The sequence below is a fragment of the Coenobita brevimanus genome, chromosome 23, assembly GCF_032717465.1.
Source record: "Coenobita brevimanus isolate Jiangsu-jjx chromosome 23, ASM3271746v2, whole genome shotgun sequence".
Classification (NCBI taxonomy): domain Eukaryota; kingdom Metazoa; phylum Arthropoda; class Malacostraca; order Decapoda; family Coenobitidae; genus Coenobita; species Coenobita brevimanus.
In genome coordinates, this window is record NC_136976.1 from 62,876,841 (window position 1) to 62,892,657 (window position 15,817).

Sequence of the window (15,817 nt, forward strand, 5' to 3'; positions counted from 1 at the left end):
GTGGTACTCGGCAAAGCACGGAGTTACACATAGAGCGACTTGGCATTCAAGGCACTGGTGTGTGCTCATTTTTCTCGTCGTAGGCCTTCGTGTGGTGGTTGAACATACTCTGCAGCGGCCCTGTGACAACCTGCCGCCTGCTTTAGGAGGCAATTTCACAAGCTGGTGCCGGCTCATGTAATTGCGGCACTCAAGATGGTCAGGTTGTGTGTCAGAGTGTCGCCTCGGGATCAATGCCGTCACCTGACCAAATCGTTCAAGTTGCTGCTGCACGACAGTCTTGGAAAACTGTCTCAGTGATGGTTGCCTTATGCCCCCGACTTGCGTCTTGTAAAGAATGAAGGCATTGAGCATGCACATATCGAGCATGTGCAGGCAAGCCTTCCTGTACCATCGGGTGTTTCTCCTGAGACAGTCTATTTCGCCAATCATCATATCAGACTTATCAACGAGTCTCATATTTACATTATAATCAATGACGGCATCAGGCTTCCTGATTGGCTCTCCCGTCCTGTAGCTGACCTTCCCAGTTCTCTTCATTTCCCCCTTGTGGATGGTGCTGATCATATTGACGACCTTCTTGTCATGCCACCTGATCGCAAGAAGCTTGTCTGACTTCTTCAGGTGAACATCTCCCCTGGATGATGATGATGCTTCGGGGAAACTAGGCCACTCTTTCCTATAGCTCCGTACAGTGCCAACAGTGCCAATGCCGTGTTCAGCAAGGTATTTGGAGAGTTTCGGTGCTGTGTAATAATTGTCTGTGTACAGCACATGATTACCACCAAAATACCTCTCCATCAGCACTTTTACAACGGAGCCAGAGAAGCCAAGGGGTCTTTCCTGTTCACATCCATTGTGCTAGCCGAGTAAATGACAAAATCCATTATATACCCCGTCTCACAGTCACACAGCACAAAGAACTTTATCCCAAAGCGGTGGCGTTTGCTGGGGATGTACTGCCTGAATTTGAGACGTCCTCTGAACAATACCAGGGACTCGTCTATGACGACTTTCTGCATAGGCCTGAAAAATCGCATAAATCGATCCCTAATCCTGTTGAGAAAATCCCTCACTTTCCACAAAGGGTCAGTTTGGGATGGGTTGTCATTGTCAGCGAAGTGCAGGTATCCAAGCAGCTGTCGGAACCGATCCCGTGACATATACTTCCCGAATATGGGGATAGTAGTTATGTCATCCACGAGCCAGTACTCCTCCAACTCATGTCTCTTTATATGGGGCATCAAAAACATGAGTGCAAAAAAAACATACAGCTCTCTGATCCCGACAGGCAACCACGACACTTGCTTTGGTGAGCCAATAGGTCCCAGCCCTTCTGCTGCACACTGAGTTGCATACCTATTGGTCTCATCGCTGACATGCTGCACAATTTCATCATCAAGGAAGGCCAGGAAGTAATCAACAAACTTATCACCTGCGTTGCATGGGAAGGCAGGCTGTATTCCAGCATTTGTCCTATCAAACGGTGGATTGTGTGGCTGGAAATCTCCACCGTCAGTCCAAACAAATGCATCAACTTGCCCTGTGCGTGGTTCAGTGGCAGGGGCAGGTTGCATTCCACTCGTTTCCCCGTGAGAAGGAGCTGATGTAGAGACAATGGGTGAGGCAGGAGGCAAGCGGGAGGTGGGTGAGGCAGGAGGCAACGGGGAGGGGGGTGAGTGCGGGGGCGGTGAGTGGGGGGTGGCGCTGGTGAGGGAACTGAGCGGGGGCAGGCGGGGGGCTTTCTGACCTGGTGCGTGGTGAAACTTGACCCTTTCTACCCCGCTTATCACCTCGCTTATCGCCTAAACATCGCCCAGCTTTGCCCTCCAACTGCCACGCATCCCCTTTGTTCTAGGCCTGCCTGCACGGCCTGCCTTCCTCGCTTTGCAGGCTTTGGTAGTCGTACTCCTCAGATGATGTAGACTGAGGAGAGGGCACGACAGATGATGATGATGATGATGTGAGGGCAATTGGGCTAAGGGAACGGGAAATTGATGGGAAATGCGTACTAGGGCCTGGTGTGGGAGACGTGAGCCTGCACTTCACTCCCTTCCCACGTGCAATACCAGATTTGCCCATAGGAGCCTTTCCTTTCCCAGAGTAAGTTGGGGGTGGTGGGGGGGAATCAACACGATCACTTTCATCACTGTCGCTATCAATGGAAAATGGTTCACCACCAATCACTGCCAAATCATCACTACTTGCTGTGAGTGTGTCACTTTCACTGCCACAATCAAGAGTAGTACTTACAGTTTTGTCCAGCTCCTAATTTCAGGAGTGCTCAACCCCTTCTGCCTCGCCGTCGGCAGTTCCTTTACCGGTGTAGAGGTAGAGGGAACACTAGCACTAATCATTGTAGAGGAGGAAGCGAGCGACGATGAGTCGGGACGGAGCGCCATTATCACGCACAGAGCTGGACAGATACTGACTGACGCGGGTCAGGGCAGGGGTGGGGGGGGGCCCCTCGGGGTTGGAGGAGGGAGGTGTGGGATGGCTGGCGTGAAAGAACTTGACAGCTACTCTTGCGTGAGAATATTTGCGTGCCGGGAAAACGCGCGGTGTTCAAAATATTCACGATCATTCCAGAATGCCACCCGCGGTTTGGTCCAGTTTTGTCGCCGTCATTCTGGAATGACACCCGCGGTTAAGGGGTTAAAAGAGTCTGCACTTCTTCCCCTTCTTTGTTTTCCCTTATTATAAATGTTTAATTTGAGTCTGCCCTTTTATACATTTTCTGTTACTTAAGCCGACTGACGTCACACACAAGCCACGCCTCCCTGCGCCCTGAGGAAAAGTGAACAGACTTGGAATTAGTAGACTTAGCTTGGAAGGTTTCAGGCATGATGGTCTTCAGCACCTCTTGTGATTCTTTCTGGCTCTCCTCAGTCGAGTCAAATCGACGCCCTTTCAGTCGTAATTGCAGCTTGGGAAACAGGAAAAAGCCACAGGGTGCAAGGTCAGGCAAATAGGGTGGGTGGGGAATGACTACTGTGTTAGTGGAAGCCAGGGTCTGCCAACAACAGTTGATGTGTGGGTGGGGGCATTGTCATGATGCGGACCCAGTCCTTGCTCTTCCACTGTTCTGGACGTTTGCAGAGGATGTTCTCCCTCAGACGCTGCAAAACTTCACAGTAAAACTTTTCGCTGACAGATTGACTGGATGGGATGAATTCCTTGTGAACAATCCCTTGGATATCGAAGAAAACGATCAACAGCGACTTGACATTGCTGCGAACTTGATGCACTTTTTACGGCCTTGGTGAATTGGGAGACTTCTATTGCGATGACTGCTGCTTTGTTTCTGGGTCATAACCATAATCCCATGACTCATCACCAGTTATGACCTTGGAGATGAAGGTGGCATCATCTCTGACCTGATTCTTGAGCTCCCTGCAAACTGCAACGTGATGTGTCTCCTGCTCGTCACTCAGCAGTCTTGCCACAAATTTTGCAGCGATGCGTCTCATGACCAACATGTCCGACAAAGTGCGTTTCACGCTCCCATAGGCAGTCCAACGATATCACAGACATCATGGATAGTTCATCTACGATCTGCAAGGATAGCCTGACAAACATTTCCGACGTTTTCTGGTGTTGTTGGCATTGCCGGCCGTCCAAAATGGTCATCGTCTTTGATGGACGTTCGTCCTTCCTTGAACCGCTTGTACCAGAGAAATATTATAAGCTTTGGGGCATGGCATTGTCACCAAAGGCTTGCAGCAGCAACCAGTGAGTTTCTGCAGCTGTTTTGTTGATCTTGAAGCAGAACTTGATGCAGGTTCTTTGTTCCGTGAGGTCCGCCATTGCAAAACCGCCAAACCACCTACACACCACGTTACAATAGTAAGCATAGCACAACAACCCGTCCGCTCACAGACACAGTTGGGGCCACACTGATGCACAAGGGGTGTTGCTGACTCCTCTTAGCGGCAAAAGGCAAAACTGCAAACAATTGGCTCCCTCTGTTCAAATTACTGGAACTTTTGGGTAGCACCTCATATCTATCTATCTATCTGTCTATCTATTATATATATATATATATATATATATATATATATATATATATATATATATATATACAGTATATAGATAGATATATGGTAGGTAGGGGGTGCTCACCATCCACTCACTCGATGTAGTGCTGCTCTCAGGTGTCTGCCCTTTCCTCTCCTCCTTCCTTATTTCCTTCCTTCCTCATCTGTCTTTCTTTACTTCATTCTTTCCTCGTCCTTCTGCCTACGGGTGACGTTACACTCCTATTTCTGTCTTTCTTTCCTTCATTCTTTCCTCTTCCTTCTGCCCTTGGGTGGCTCTTCACTGAGTGACAAGCCAAATGGTTTCCTGTACACCGGGAAACCATTTACTATGCTGGATGGTAACCATATAAACAACTTATGGCGCATGATGGTTTAGTGGTTAATTAAGGATATAACGAGTCTAGCCACGATGTAGATTTCTCCACATCACACAAACAAGGAGGTTTAATTATGATAATGCTCTTGACTTTTCGTCTTCCCCACCCTCCTTTCATTTTGATGCCTTTGTAGAAAGAGAACTATGGCACCAGTTGAATAGGATGGTATTCTCAAGGTAGACCGAATGTTGATAATAGAGAGAGATGGGTTACCCGTTTCATTAGCTCTCAGGATCCATCTCCTTACTGTCTCCCTTTTCTGACCTTTTTACAGAGCTTCCATGATATGGAGAGTTTATCCAGCATACTCTCTTTTATAAAATCCTTTATCTGCTCATATTACATATTACAGCACGGTTTTCAAATTAAGCAGGCATGATGCCTAGCCTTCAACCATTCTTGGAATCCTGAGAAGGATGGGGTTACTGTAAATGCCTGCACCCGTCTACCTAACACTTTCTTTTTTGTACGCAGTCGGTCAGCTCTGGAACTGTATTCGTTTGTGTGTCTTTCCAGCTGCCGATAAAATCCATTCTTTAAAATGCAATGTGTCCAGGAATCTCGATTTGGAAGAGTATTCTTGTAAAGACTTCTAGCTTTATATATATATATATATATATATATATATATATATATTTAAATAACTGTTTACTGTTACCACTGTTGTGAAATGTTCTCGCACACTTTATCCGTCCTTGTTCCAGTTTCTCCCTCCTCGTCCCCTTCTTTCATTCTTTGCTTTCCTCCACATGCAGTCTGGGTACGTGGACCACTGAGGTCTATAGCTCAGTGATGTGGACGGAGCATGTGCCCGGCTCAGGGAAATTAGAGGTCCCTGTCCTGCATAGTCCTGGGTCACTTTTGAACAAGGTGTAGCACCCATTAGCCCATCAAAAAGGTAGTGAGTGGGTGGTTACCATCATCCTGGGAGATACTACTGTACCGAGACCACTAAGGTCTTGCAGAACACTCCCAGGTGGGGAATTCAACCACTTTTACCAAACAGCCAAAGTCCGGCCTAAGACTACTAATCATACATATCTCTGTGCACAACTCATCCTCTTGAGGGCTTTGGTATTTCATTTTCCCTGCACCTTGCCGTGTGGAGGGACCCTGTTCCGTCTCGCCACAAGAAGACGGCTGCCTGCTTGTGATCACTGGGTATGCTTGGTCAAACAGATCGGAGTTGAGCAACAACAACAACAGCATCAGCAACGACAACAACTCCATAAGCAGTTCTACTTTCATTCTAGCTTGGCCCAGATTTCCGTTATGTTGCTTATTTCACGTACCTTAGTAACAGAAAAACGAATACAACTCAACATCGTTTTCATAATACTTCTTCGTGACCAGCACCACATTCTAGTGTTAATATGTTGTTACAGCTCGGAAGTCAAGATGATGAGATGACAACTATAGGGCACGCTTGTGTAAAAAGAGTGGAGCAGGATGTGAAGAGGGTGTGGAGTGTTGCCGATATACTAACAAGATGGAGCCATAAGGAAGACTGAATGTTAGGTAAGCTTTCGTCAGTGTTATTTTGAATTTTGCAGTATTTCCAGCAATACATGGAGGTTTAGTTATCGTGCATATTAGGTTTATATTAGTTTTGACACTTTTTTTATTCATGATTTTTTTATAATAGTCTTTCATTCGGTTTTGTGGATGTTATAACCGTGTTATTTAAGGTATATTTTGATGTGTAAAATGTGGGTTATGTGATTTTATGGATTCAGTTTTGGCTGTTACTTGGATGTTATTTTTGAATTTGTTATTGTTACTTCGATATTGTTTTGGATGATAATATTTTATTTTCGATACCGTTTCAGTGTTCGTTCGTTCAAGATATCCTTCACCTGTAGTGAAGGCCGGGCCCTACATTAGCCCGGTGTTTCAGTGTTATTGACGTGTCATTTTATATGCTGTTTCTGTTATTGTATGGGTGTCATTACGGTATTTAATATTTTGAATGGTACTCTGAATTATTTTTATTGAATATTATTTTGAATGCTATTTTTTTTTTTTAATGCTATGGGGGTGCTATTTTACGTTATTTTGAGTGTTATCGGGGATGCATTCTGGGCGTTATTTTGGGTATTATGTGGCTGTTATAAAGGCCATTACTTAGGGTATTATCTAGAGTATTATGTATTTGTTTAAAATGTTTTCTGGACTTCTGTGTTCGCCGAGTAAGAGAAAGAAGAGGTAGCGGTGAAAAGGGAGAGAATGGGGAGGTAGAGGAAAGAATGGAGAGAGAAAGATATGGGTAGATGTGGAGATATGGAAAGGAGAAGAGGTGAAGACTGAAAAAAAAGGAACGAAACTGAGGGAAACGGGGAAGGGAAGGAAGGAAAAAGAGGGATTGTGTGAAGGAACGGAGAGAGAGAGAGAGAGAGAGAGAGAGAGAGAGAGAGAGAGAGAGAGAGAGTGATCAACAGGGAAGGTTGGGCTTGGAGACAAGGGATGAAAAGAGGAGAGAAGGAAGGAGGAAATAAGGAAGGGCAGTGATAACCAGAAGGATGAGGAAAGAGAGAAGGGGGGGTAAGACAAGGAAAGTTTAGAAGGGAGAGGGTGGTGGTAGGGAGAAGGGCTGGGGGAGTAGTGAGATATCCTTAGTCTCCTTGTCTAGTTCTGATACAGTAGATACCACAGTCGAGTTATACCAGCATGCTCATTGACAGTAATTTCTACAGTAATGATATTCTAATAATACAGTACCACTAAAATGCCTTGTCCGCCCTAAATTTAAATATGTTGAAGTCTACAATTCTTGCATCGCTGTTCACCCCATTCACTGGCGTTGTTGCATTTGAGTATTTTAATCAGGCTGACACTACAATATTTTGTTCAACCAAGGGAAATCCCAGCATTCAAAGGCTTTAAAAACAATCTTGAGCAGCGCTTTCTTCTCTATTAGCATATCGAGGATTTACCTTTATTCCGCTGAGAGACTTCCCTTACAGTGAAAGGGTTAAAATATATTTTTAATTGGTCAGTGCAGCGAAGGGCAACAGGATACACATCAGGTAATAGATATTTAGATAGCATTGCATAGTATATGTAGCTCCTGCACTCTGCTCACGAGACAATAGACCAAAACATCAGAGGCCATTGGATAAACCTAGACACTGTATAAAAGGAAGAGACTGCAGCACCAATCGTGCAAGTCGATACTCTCAAGGTTGCCAGAGCGCTGGTAGAGAAAGCTGTGACTCATTCCAAGCTGAATTAAATCCTCTGGCGTTACTTAGAATAAAAATACTCGAGCTCTTCCAACCGTGAGAGGGTAATTTTATATTTTCCTGTTTACATTTTTCTTAGAATCAGGCTAGAATGAAACTGAACAATATTAAGTATCAATTTTATTGTGCAAAAATATACTATAATGATTAAGCACACCATACGTTCACAGAGAGGAGACTCATAATTTTGCGAATATATAAAAGTGTATAATATTCATAATCTAATATGCCTTACCAGAATGACATGCAGCCTCCATCTTTGTCCTCTCAGCTGAACAAGTTCTGCGACTGCAGTTCATGTTCTTAGCAGAATCACATTACTTAATTTGATATGTTCACCGCGTCAAAATCATCCACTTCCTGTACATGTTTTTTAACGAAATCAAGTGATATATTTTGACAATGTCCACTACTTGAGAAAAGGAATGATGTAGTTAATTTGGGTATAGCCTACAAAAGTTACGATTGACGCCTCGGCTTGAATTATAACAGAACATGTAAGGAGCCAGGTATAGAAACTCTTCAGTCCAGTAACGTCTGATATAATTTTTGTTGTAATTAAATGACTTCATTTAGATTAGGAAGGACCTCTAGTCGTGAGAGGGAAGGCTAAGAAAAGCTATATCTAACCTCTTCAGTATGAAATGTTTCAAGAAAGCTGAATAAAATCGTCATCTGATAACGGGAGGGCTTAACAAGCCGCTGGGGCAGGTGTTCACTTTCTTCATTGGTCGCATCACAGTTGTTTACATGCACATACTCTGGACTCTGCCCTTAAGGAGTATAAAATCCAGTCACTCGAGGCTCAGTGGACAACACATGTTTTATGTTGGTGCTTATTGTTTGATTCTTTGTTTATCTCGAGGTATAGTTAGGGACATACGCTAGCCTGCTATTCCACTGTTTCTACTTCACACGGCATGTTCGTTACTTTCATCTCAGTGTTATCGTATCATACAAAATCATCTGTGGGTAGAGAAGCGTACCAAACCTTTCTCAGCTGAGAAAGATAGGACAGCAGATGGTAGTGACAGGTAGAAGTGGTGAAATATTTGGCAAACTGTTGTCCCTGTGTGTACAACTGACAAAAATAAATATACAAAATACATGAATATCTTTCGACGCTGCATGAACATACACTTGATTTTGAGTAACACTGTGAATCTTAGAAGATTCATTACTTATCTCTGTTGTCGACGAATCTGATAGTAAAGAGTGGCCTTGACGCAAATTCTAGGAATTTCTGTCGCTCCAGTAATGATCCCTCCCTCAACATACATTTCCTTCCACCTGGTTTCCGGCCTGCCTTTTTTCTCGCACATCTCGCAGCCACCACTCTTATTCATATTTCTGGTCATTATCTCGCTCTCTGATTTCTCCGTATGGCCAAATTTGCCAAACTACTGTACCGGGCGTAAAGTGTTTCTCTCTGTCGTTCACCAGATCTGCTTCAATGTTGTTTCATCTTAAGTCCTTCGCTACGATGATATTTTTACATATCATTCTTGCCGCCAGCTTATTTTTTTCACTGCAGAAAAATCTTCTCATACTGAATGGGCTAAGGCAGGCTACATCTAACCCCTCCAACGTAAAGTCTCTCTAAACCTATATATTCTCGTTTAGAGGAAATGCGAATAAAACGAAAAATACATAATCGAACTGAAGGAGTTGTATTAATTCGTTCATTTCTCAAAGTCACCACACACTCACTTTTGTGGTAACTTGATTCAACTGTTTTCAGTCTTGCCTTAGATGGTGAAGCATCGTTCAAACGTCACTGCTGCATGTCTGAGGTGACCAGTTTACTGTTATGTAAAACTCTGCACTTTTATGACTGCTCTTAAAGCCCGTGCAGCTCTCCTTCTTTCCCGCATTCGTCCACCGAGGTCATCGTCTTGGTTCACAAGGCTATTTAAATAACAGATAAACCGCACATTCTTAATATCCATATCATATAATCTTGCATTATAGTTCGTCATTGTACCCTCCTCTTAGATACAGTAACTTTAATTTCACATATACGATTGAATTTTGTCTTTTGGACATTTATGAAATCTATAAAACTGTACAGCTTCCAGTTCTAATGTATCAGAGTCATTACATCATACGCAGACATCAGTGTATAGTTTCTAGTTATTGACCTCAAGCGTCCTTTTTTCATTACTCTCACTTTCCCCCCGCTCAGTACATCCAGTTCACAGTGAACAGTCATGGAGACAACAGAATTATGTTTCAGTCCTCTTTATATATTAGATCTTTTATTCAGCGTACTGTCTACATACATCGGTGGTTTTGCTTCAAAATGCAGACTTCGGATTGTCATCAGTAATCTGCCTTCGATTCTGCTTACACACAACACTCCACAACTGTAGGCTGTTTACCTTATCACGCGCTTTTTCTAGATATGTAAACGCTATAAACAGCCTTCCGCTCTCGTCTAAAGACTTCCCTGCCATACTTTTTAAAGTTTATATCTAATCCATATACCGGTAATCCTCTGTTCTTGAATCTAACCACCTCTACACATACTATATCCTCAGTAACTGCCTTTACTCACTCAGTTAGATATGGGATTCACAGACAGACTTACGGTTGATTCGCTGTCGTATCTAAGTTTGAGTTTGCAGGAAGGACAGAGAAATGACTATAGAATCCTCTGAAGTCTCTTGTTCCTCCTGTAAAAGCAATTTATACTCACAACAGGGATTTGATAGTTACCGTTTTGAATTCGAGCCTAGTACTGTCATAGACCTTCCCTACAAAACTCCATATCTCTCCTTTAGTTATTTGTGCTTCGTTTCTGCATTTTGATTTAAAGCTTTGACCTGTTGCGTCACAAGAGCTGTAGAGTGACAAATCTCGGGTCTGCCCATCACGATAGCCTTGCTGCCCACCTCTCTAGCGGTATTCTTTATCATTACTAGAATTCCGTTCACCACACACAGGCCACCAGCACTCGTGGGATCCGTGTTATTTTCAGTGTTGTGGAGTGGTACCTCGTTTCGTCCCATCAAAATCGCCTTTCTGTACATCCCTCCAACAACACTTCTTACCACTATTATGATCCTGTTCACGTTTAAAATTCCATCACGTATAATTTGAGGTCCTTCTTGTATCTCGAGGATTGTGATATGAAACCTCATGTCTCCCCATCACAGCCTTGTTGTCAACCTCATCATTAGTACTCCTTACCACCATTACCACCACTAGGATTCTCTTCATCACATTGAGGCTACTGTAATTGTTGACAACAAGTCACGAAAGCCAACAGCAGGTCATCCTGTGACGAACATAAAATATTTTTTCAATTGAATGCTGTGCGCGTTTCGTGTTAGTGTCCTCTTGGAGGTACTCTTTTAAATCACAGTGCCTGCCCATCTTGTACCAAATCCCTGGCTGGGAGGAAGTCGTGGCCAGGGTTTCACAGCGAACGAAGGCCCGTTAGTATCATTGTTGTTGTTGTTGTTGTCGTTATTATTATTATTATTATTATTATTATTATTATTATTATTATTATTATTATTTGTTTTCAGTACGTCTGACTCTAATAGGTCACTGCTTTGCTAGACTGCACGAATAATAGCGTCATCGCGAACTGTTCCTTGTGTAGTCTAGCAAAAGTTCAAACAACCACCTTAACACTGGACAAGAGCTCTTCATTTGGTGGGCAACCCTGGCTGCGCACATCCCTCTAGCCAGGGCTAGGATCAGTAAGTGAACAAAAACTATGGCTCACGAATACACGGTCAGGGAAACACTGTCGCCTCAGTTTTGTCTTTAGATTATCAAAAACTAGTGACACATAACCAGGGTCAAAAAATATTAACTTCGAGATGTATTAACTCTCTTCGCCAAAGAGAGGATGTTTTCACCCCGTTTGTTTGTTTGTTTGTGTGTTTGTCTGTTAGCAGGATTACTCAAAAAGTAAATAAGATATTTGGACCAAATTTGGTGGGTAAATAACCCATGTCCCAGGGAACAATCGATTAACTTTGGACCGATCCCATTGTGGTGTAGTGGTTAGAACGCCCTGATCGGAGTTACAGCCTAGATTACGCGAATATTTGATCCCCAGGAGATGACTGGATGCTTTTCTCTCCGACAAGGAGAGTATGTTTTCACCCCTATTTGTTTGTTTGTTTGTTTGCTTGTCTGTTAGCAGGATAAATTAAAGCTTAAAGAGAGATTTGGACCATGTCCTGGGAAACAATCAGTTAACTTTTGGCACCGATTCGGATCGTATTACAGATTCTGAATGCGGAAAACACTTTTTGCGAAACCCTAACTCATTATGAAGAGCGGTTTGGAAATTACATTGCCCTTGTCGGAGAGATGCGCTCCAGTGAGTGCCCCTCTAGTTTAACCTTAGTATACTAATTCATTTACTGTACACACACGATCCCTCACAAAAACACTTGTCTCCTGATATGTAAACAAGAACACTTAGATTTATCACCTACTACATAACTTTCGTTACCTTTTTGGTCGTATAGCCCGTGGCATCACACTACGCACCTTTGTTCAATACTACAGGTGACATTTAGAAAGAGTCACAAGCTGTACAGTGCTCGATAATTTACAGCTGTATTTCACACAACATCTGCATAGTACATATTTAACAAACAAGATGCACGTACGAACACTGCACAGTACCATTACTGGTAATGAGGATGTTACAGTGCTTGACACACAACCACTGCCATCGTGGTCCATCAGCGATACAGGTAATAGGAGTCCAACTGCTCAGTAATAAATTACGTCATTGTAAATTAAGAATAACTGAGAGTTGTGTTAACTTCTGATATCTAAGACTGTGTTCTCTTTGGCACAAGAGACTTTTTAACTTCCGTAACATTTACTTTGCATGTTACACCTCGAGACTCCCTTGTGTACATTTTAATATCTACACAATTGTATCAACAAAATTCATGAGGTTAAGAAGGTGTAATGTGGAATATAAATCGATGAAGAAGAGGTGTTACGATAATCTTTCAGTGCAACGAGAACGGTATACAACCCTAAGAATAGTGTTTGGCCAGACCCGATAGTTCTTGTTCCATTAGTCCTTTCGAAGGATGTGACGTTTGAAATGAGCTTTAAAATGTTTGAAAGTAGGGTATTTAAGCTCGCTCAAACTATACGATCGAACTAATTCTTATAAGCCGAAGGTTACTGATTTCTCTTACTGTGTTCCTGGGTACTTTCTGAAAACAACATAAGAATTATTCACGGACGCTGTCTGAAAGGTTTAGAATAGACCACATACAATACAGGTACAGCCGCGATCAATAATCCTTGTGTACGCCTGAGGTTACGAGTGAAATATTAATCCGTCCAATCTGCTTGAATATTACCGATTAGTTTGGCAAAATATCACACAGGTTTTGTGGCACTTTCGAGGCTGTGTAAAGGAATTATTGGCCGCAGCCGTTTATCTCATAAGATAGATGTTTTCCTCGTGTCACTGATCATCAGCTTGTTGCATCAGTCTTTGATTTGAGGGTCATATTCTCGTTGCCTTGGAAGATATGGCAACACGTCTTTCTCATTTATTTATTTTGCCTATTAAGCCTTAATACCTGTAAGTTTTTGGATATTACTTACTGATACTAAGTCGATATATATATATATATATAATTTTGCGATGTATTATGTAAAATAATTCGTTAAGGAAGTAGTGCAATGAAATTCTGTGCCAACGAGAATACGACTTTTAGGACCTCATTCTCGTCGGTTAAGGAGGCTTTATAACACATCATCAGCAGTTAGTTTTGCACATTACAGCTTTATATTATCGTCTATCATGATTATACCACTTTAAACACCGACATAACTCCATCAACATTGTAGACGAGCACATCATCGTGTCAAGTACAGCTGGTAGAGAAGAGGTCGTAGAGTCACTTTGTTTTCACCTGACAAATATCCGTAACATTTTCCAGCTTAGTTATGGCTGGGTGTATTCTGAGTGTAGGATGAGTTTGACTAGTGACCAAGGACACTTGTCCTACCTAAGAACTATGGCTCATCGAAATTTACGCAGCCACAACTTAGCATTCAAGTTGAGAGTGGTCCAGTTCCGCCAGATGAAAACAAGCCGTCTATAGTGAGCCTCTTAAGCGAACGAGAATACACGCCTTAGTTACACCTCTGTCTCCTGCTATTCCTCACTGCACACACACACACACACACACACACACACACACACACACACACACACACACACACACACACACACACACACACACACACAGCGGTAATAAGGTAGGGCTATCCACGACCAGTACTCATAAGGCTATAGTAGTTCACACGTACACATTCTTGCTCCCAGTGATATATTTACGTGTTATCGTGCCCTTAGGAGGATACGTAGCACGTGTTATTTTGCGATTTATCTTTCGTTTTTACACATTAATATTCTCATGTACGATGCTCATATATTTTAAAATCGACGTAGCTTGGATCCGTCAAATACAGGAGAACTTTAACACGTAGTATAAAAAAATAAGAACGTAAGGAATAGGTGTTACACAGCCTCCCAAGTTGACGAGAATACGCGCCACAGACAATGATATATGGTACAGATGGGTGTGTCGCGAGGGGGTGGGGTGGTGGGGGGTGCACACTAGGAGATGCCGTGGGGGAGCTGGAACACTATCTGGGACTTGAGGTGGTGCAGGTTGGTCTTGCTCACTCGGTCGTTGTCTGGCATCTTCAGTGCCGGCAAACTCTTCACCGTCCTCGTGTGCCACACCAGGATCTGCCACACGACAACCAAAACCAAATTATTGCAATATTTGTGTATGCATATTTCATGTAGTTTTTCACTCGTGCAACAACCTGAGTCCACGAGATGAGTTTTTATTGTTGTTGGAACCCTAGGCTTATATGAATGTGAACCCTGCCAACTGCAAGCTAAAGTTGCAGTCTCTTACAGTTTACCGATATGTCATAAAAGCACCATCTATACCTTTACAGTACTGTACATCAGTCCTGAATGAGAGATCTCTAGCATGTATCCAGTAAGGAGTGTGAGAATTAGTGCCGAAGTAGTTATGTGAAGCTGTGTGGCATGTAGGACGGCTGACGGAAAACGGACCGTCGCCTATGGTCAAAGTCGGATACATGAAACACTAGAAAGCACTCAGAGAGCGCATACCTCTGCCAATGCCATTGCCATTAAAAAGGATCCGGATCCGGATCCGTGGAGATAATGTATGGAATACATAGGATCCAGGTCCGACCCAAAATTTAATTAATTGTTCCTTGACCCATAGCCCACTCTTCCACAAAATTTATTTAAATTAACTGAAAACTTTTTGAGACATTGTGCGGGATACATAGGGTACGGATATGGATCTGCCCTACAATTAATCAGTTTTTTTTCTTGGCCCATGGACCACCCATCCACAAAATTTCATTGAAATCCATTGAGAACTTTGGAGATATCGTCTGGCCAACTTCGTTGGCGGAGGTAACTAAAAACCACCATGAAATCGAGTACATGAAGAAACATAAAATTAGCATGAACTTGTATGACAACAGTACTCATACAAAATCGTTAGTCAACGACCCAAGTAAGACTGAAGAGCGGATCCAATACTTGCTAGAAGGGGGACGAGGCTCCAAAATGTTTCCCTTTTTATTTACCCACGGATGAAAATCATACAGTTAAAATACATCGTTATAGCAAAAAATAGTTTATGCATTATTATAAGATATTTCACGAATATAAACAACAAAGATTTACCAACAGTGTCAGGTTCATACGAGCAGGAATTCTTAAACCTGTATTTCTGTTTTCATTTAACATTTTTGTGTACTTGTTGCAGGGGAAGAAATGTCACAGATAGAAAAAAAAAAGTGGGAGGATGGGTGGATGGAGGGGGGAGGGGAATGTGGATTTCTTGGCCCTCTACCGTCTGGATCCGCCCTTTTCAGAAACACTTTAACAGACTGACCTTAGTGCAGTTATCAGCCAGTGGTTCAATATCCTCAGGATTGATCTTGAGAGCTTTTAAGAATCCGTCCTCTTCAAAACCCACGTTGTAGGGCATCATGGGAGCGTTTCTCTGTAGGGAAGAAAAATGAAGAAATATTCGTATGACTCTAAGTGTGACATGTGAAGATGGGCACCCTTTTAAGAAGACTCCTGGGC

The 15,817-nt window shown here is 42.8% G+C and overlaps 1 protein-coding gene across 1 annotated transcript in view; it reads right to left on the bottom strand.

Annotated features, from left to right (window-relative positions):
* Nucleotides 1-14,180: 14,180 nt before the first annotated feature.
* The window catches only part of LOC145392723 (galactosylgalactosylxylosylprotein 3-beta-glucuronosyltransferase P-like), a 207,917-nt gene continuing 206,280 nt past the window's right edge, over nt 14,181-15,817 (bottom strand). The window contains exons 8-9 of the mRNA XM_080267022.1: nt 15,621-15,731; nt 14,181-14,419 (exon numbers count right to left, since the gene is read on the bottom strand). Coding sequence (XP_080123148.1) covers nt 14,285-14,419; nt 15,621-15,731 — 246 coding nt within the window. The 3' untranslated portion in view covers nt 14,181-14,284. The remainder of the gene's footprint in view (nt 14,420-15,620; nt 15,732-15,817) is intronic.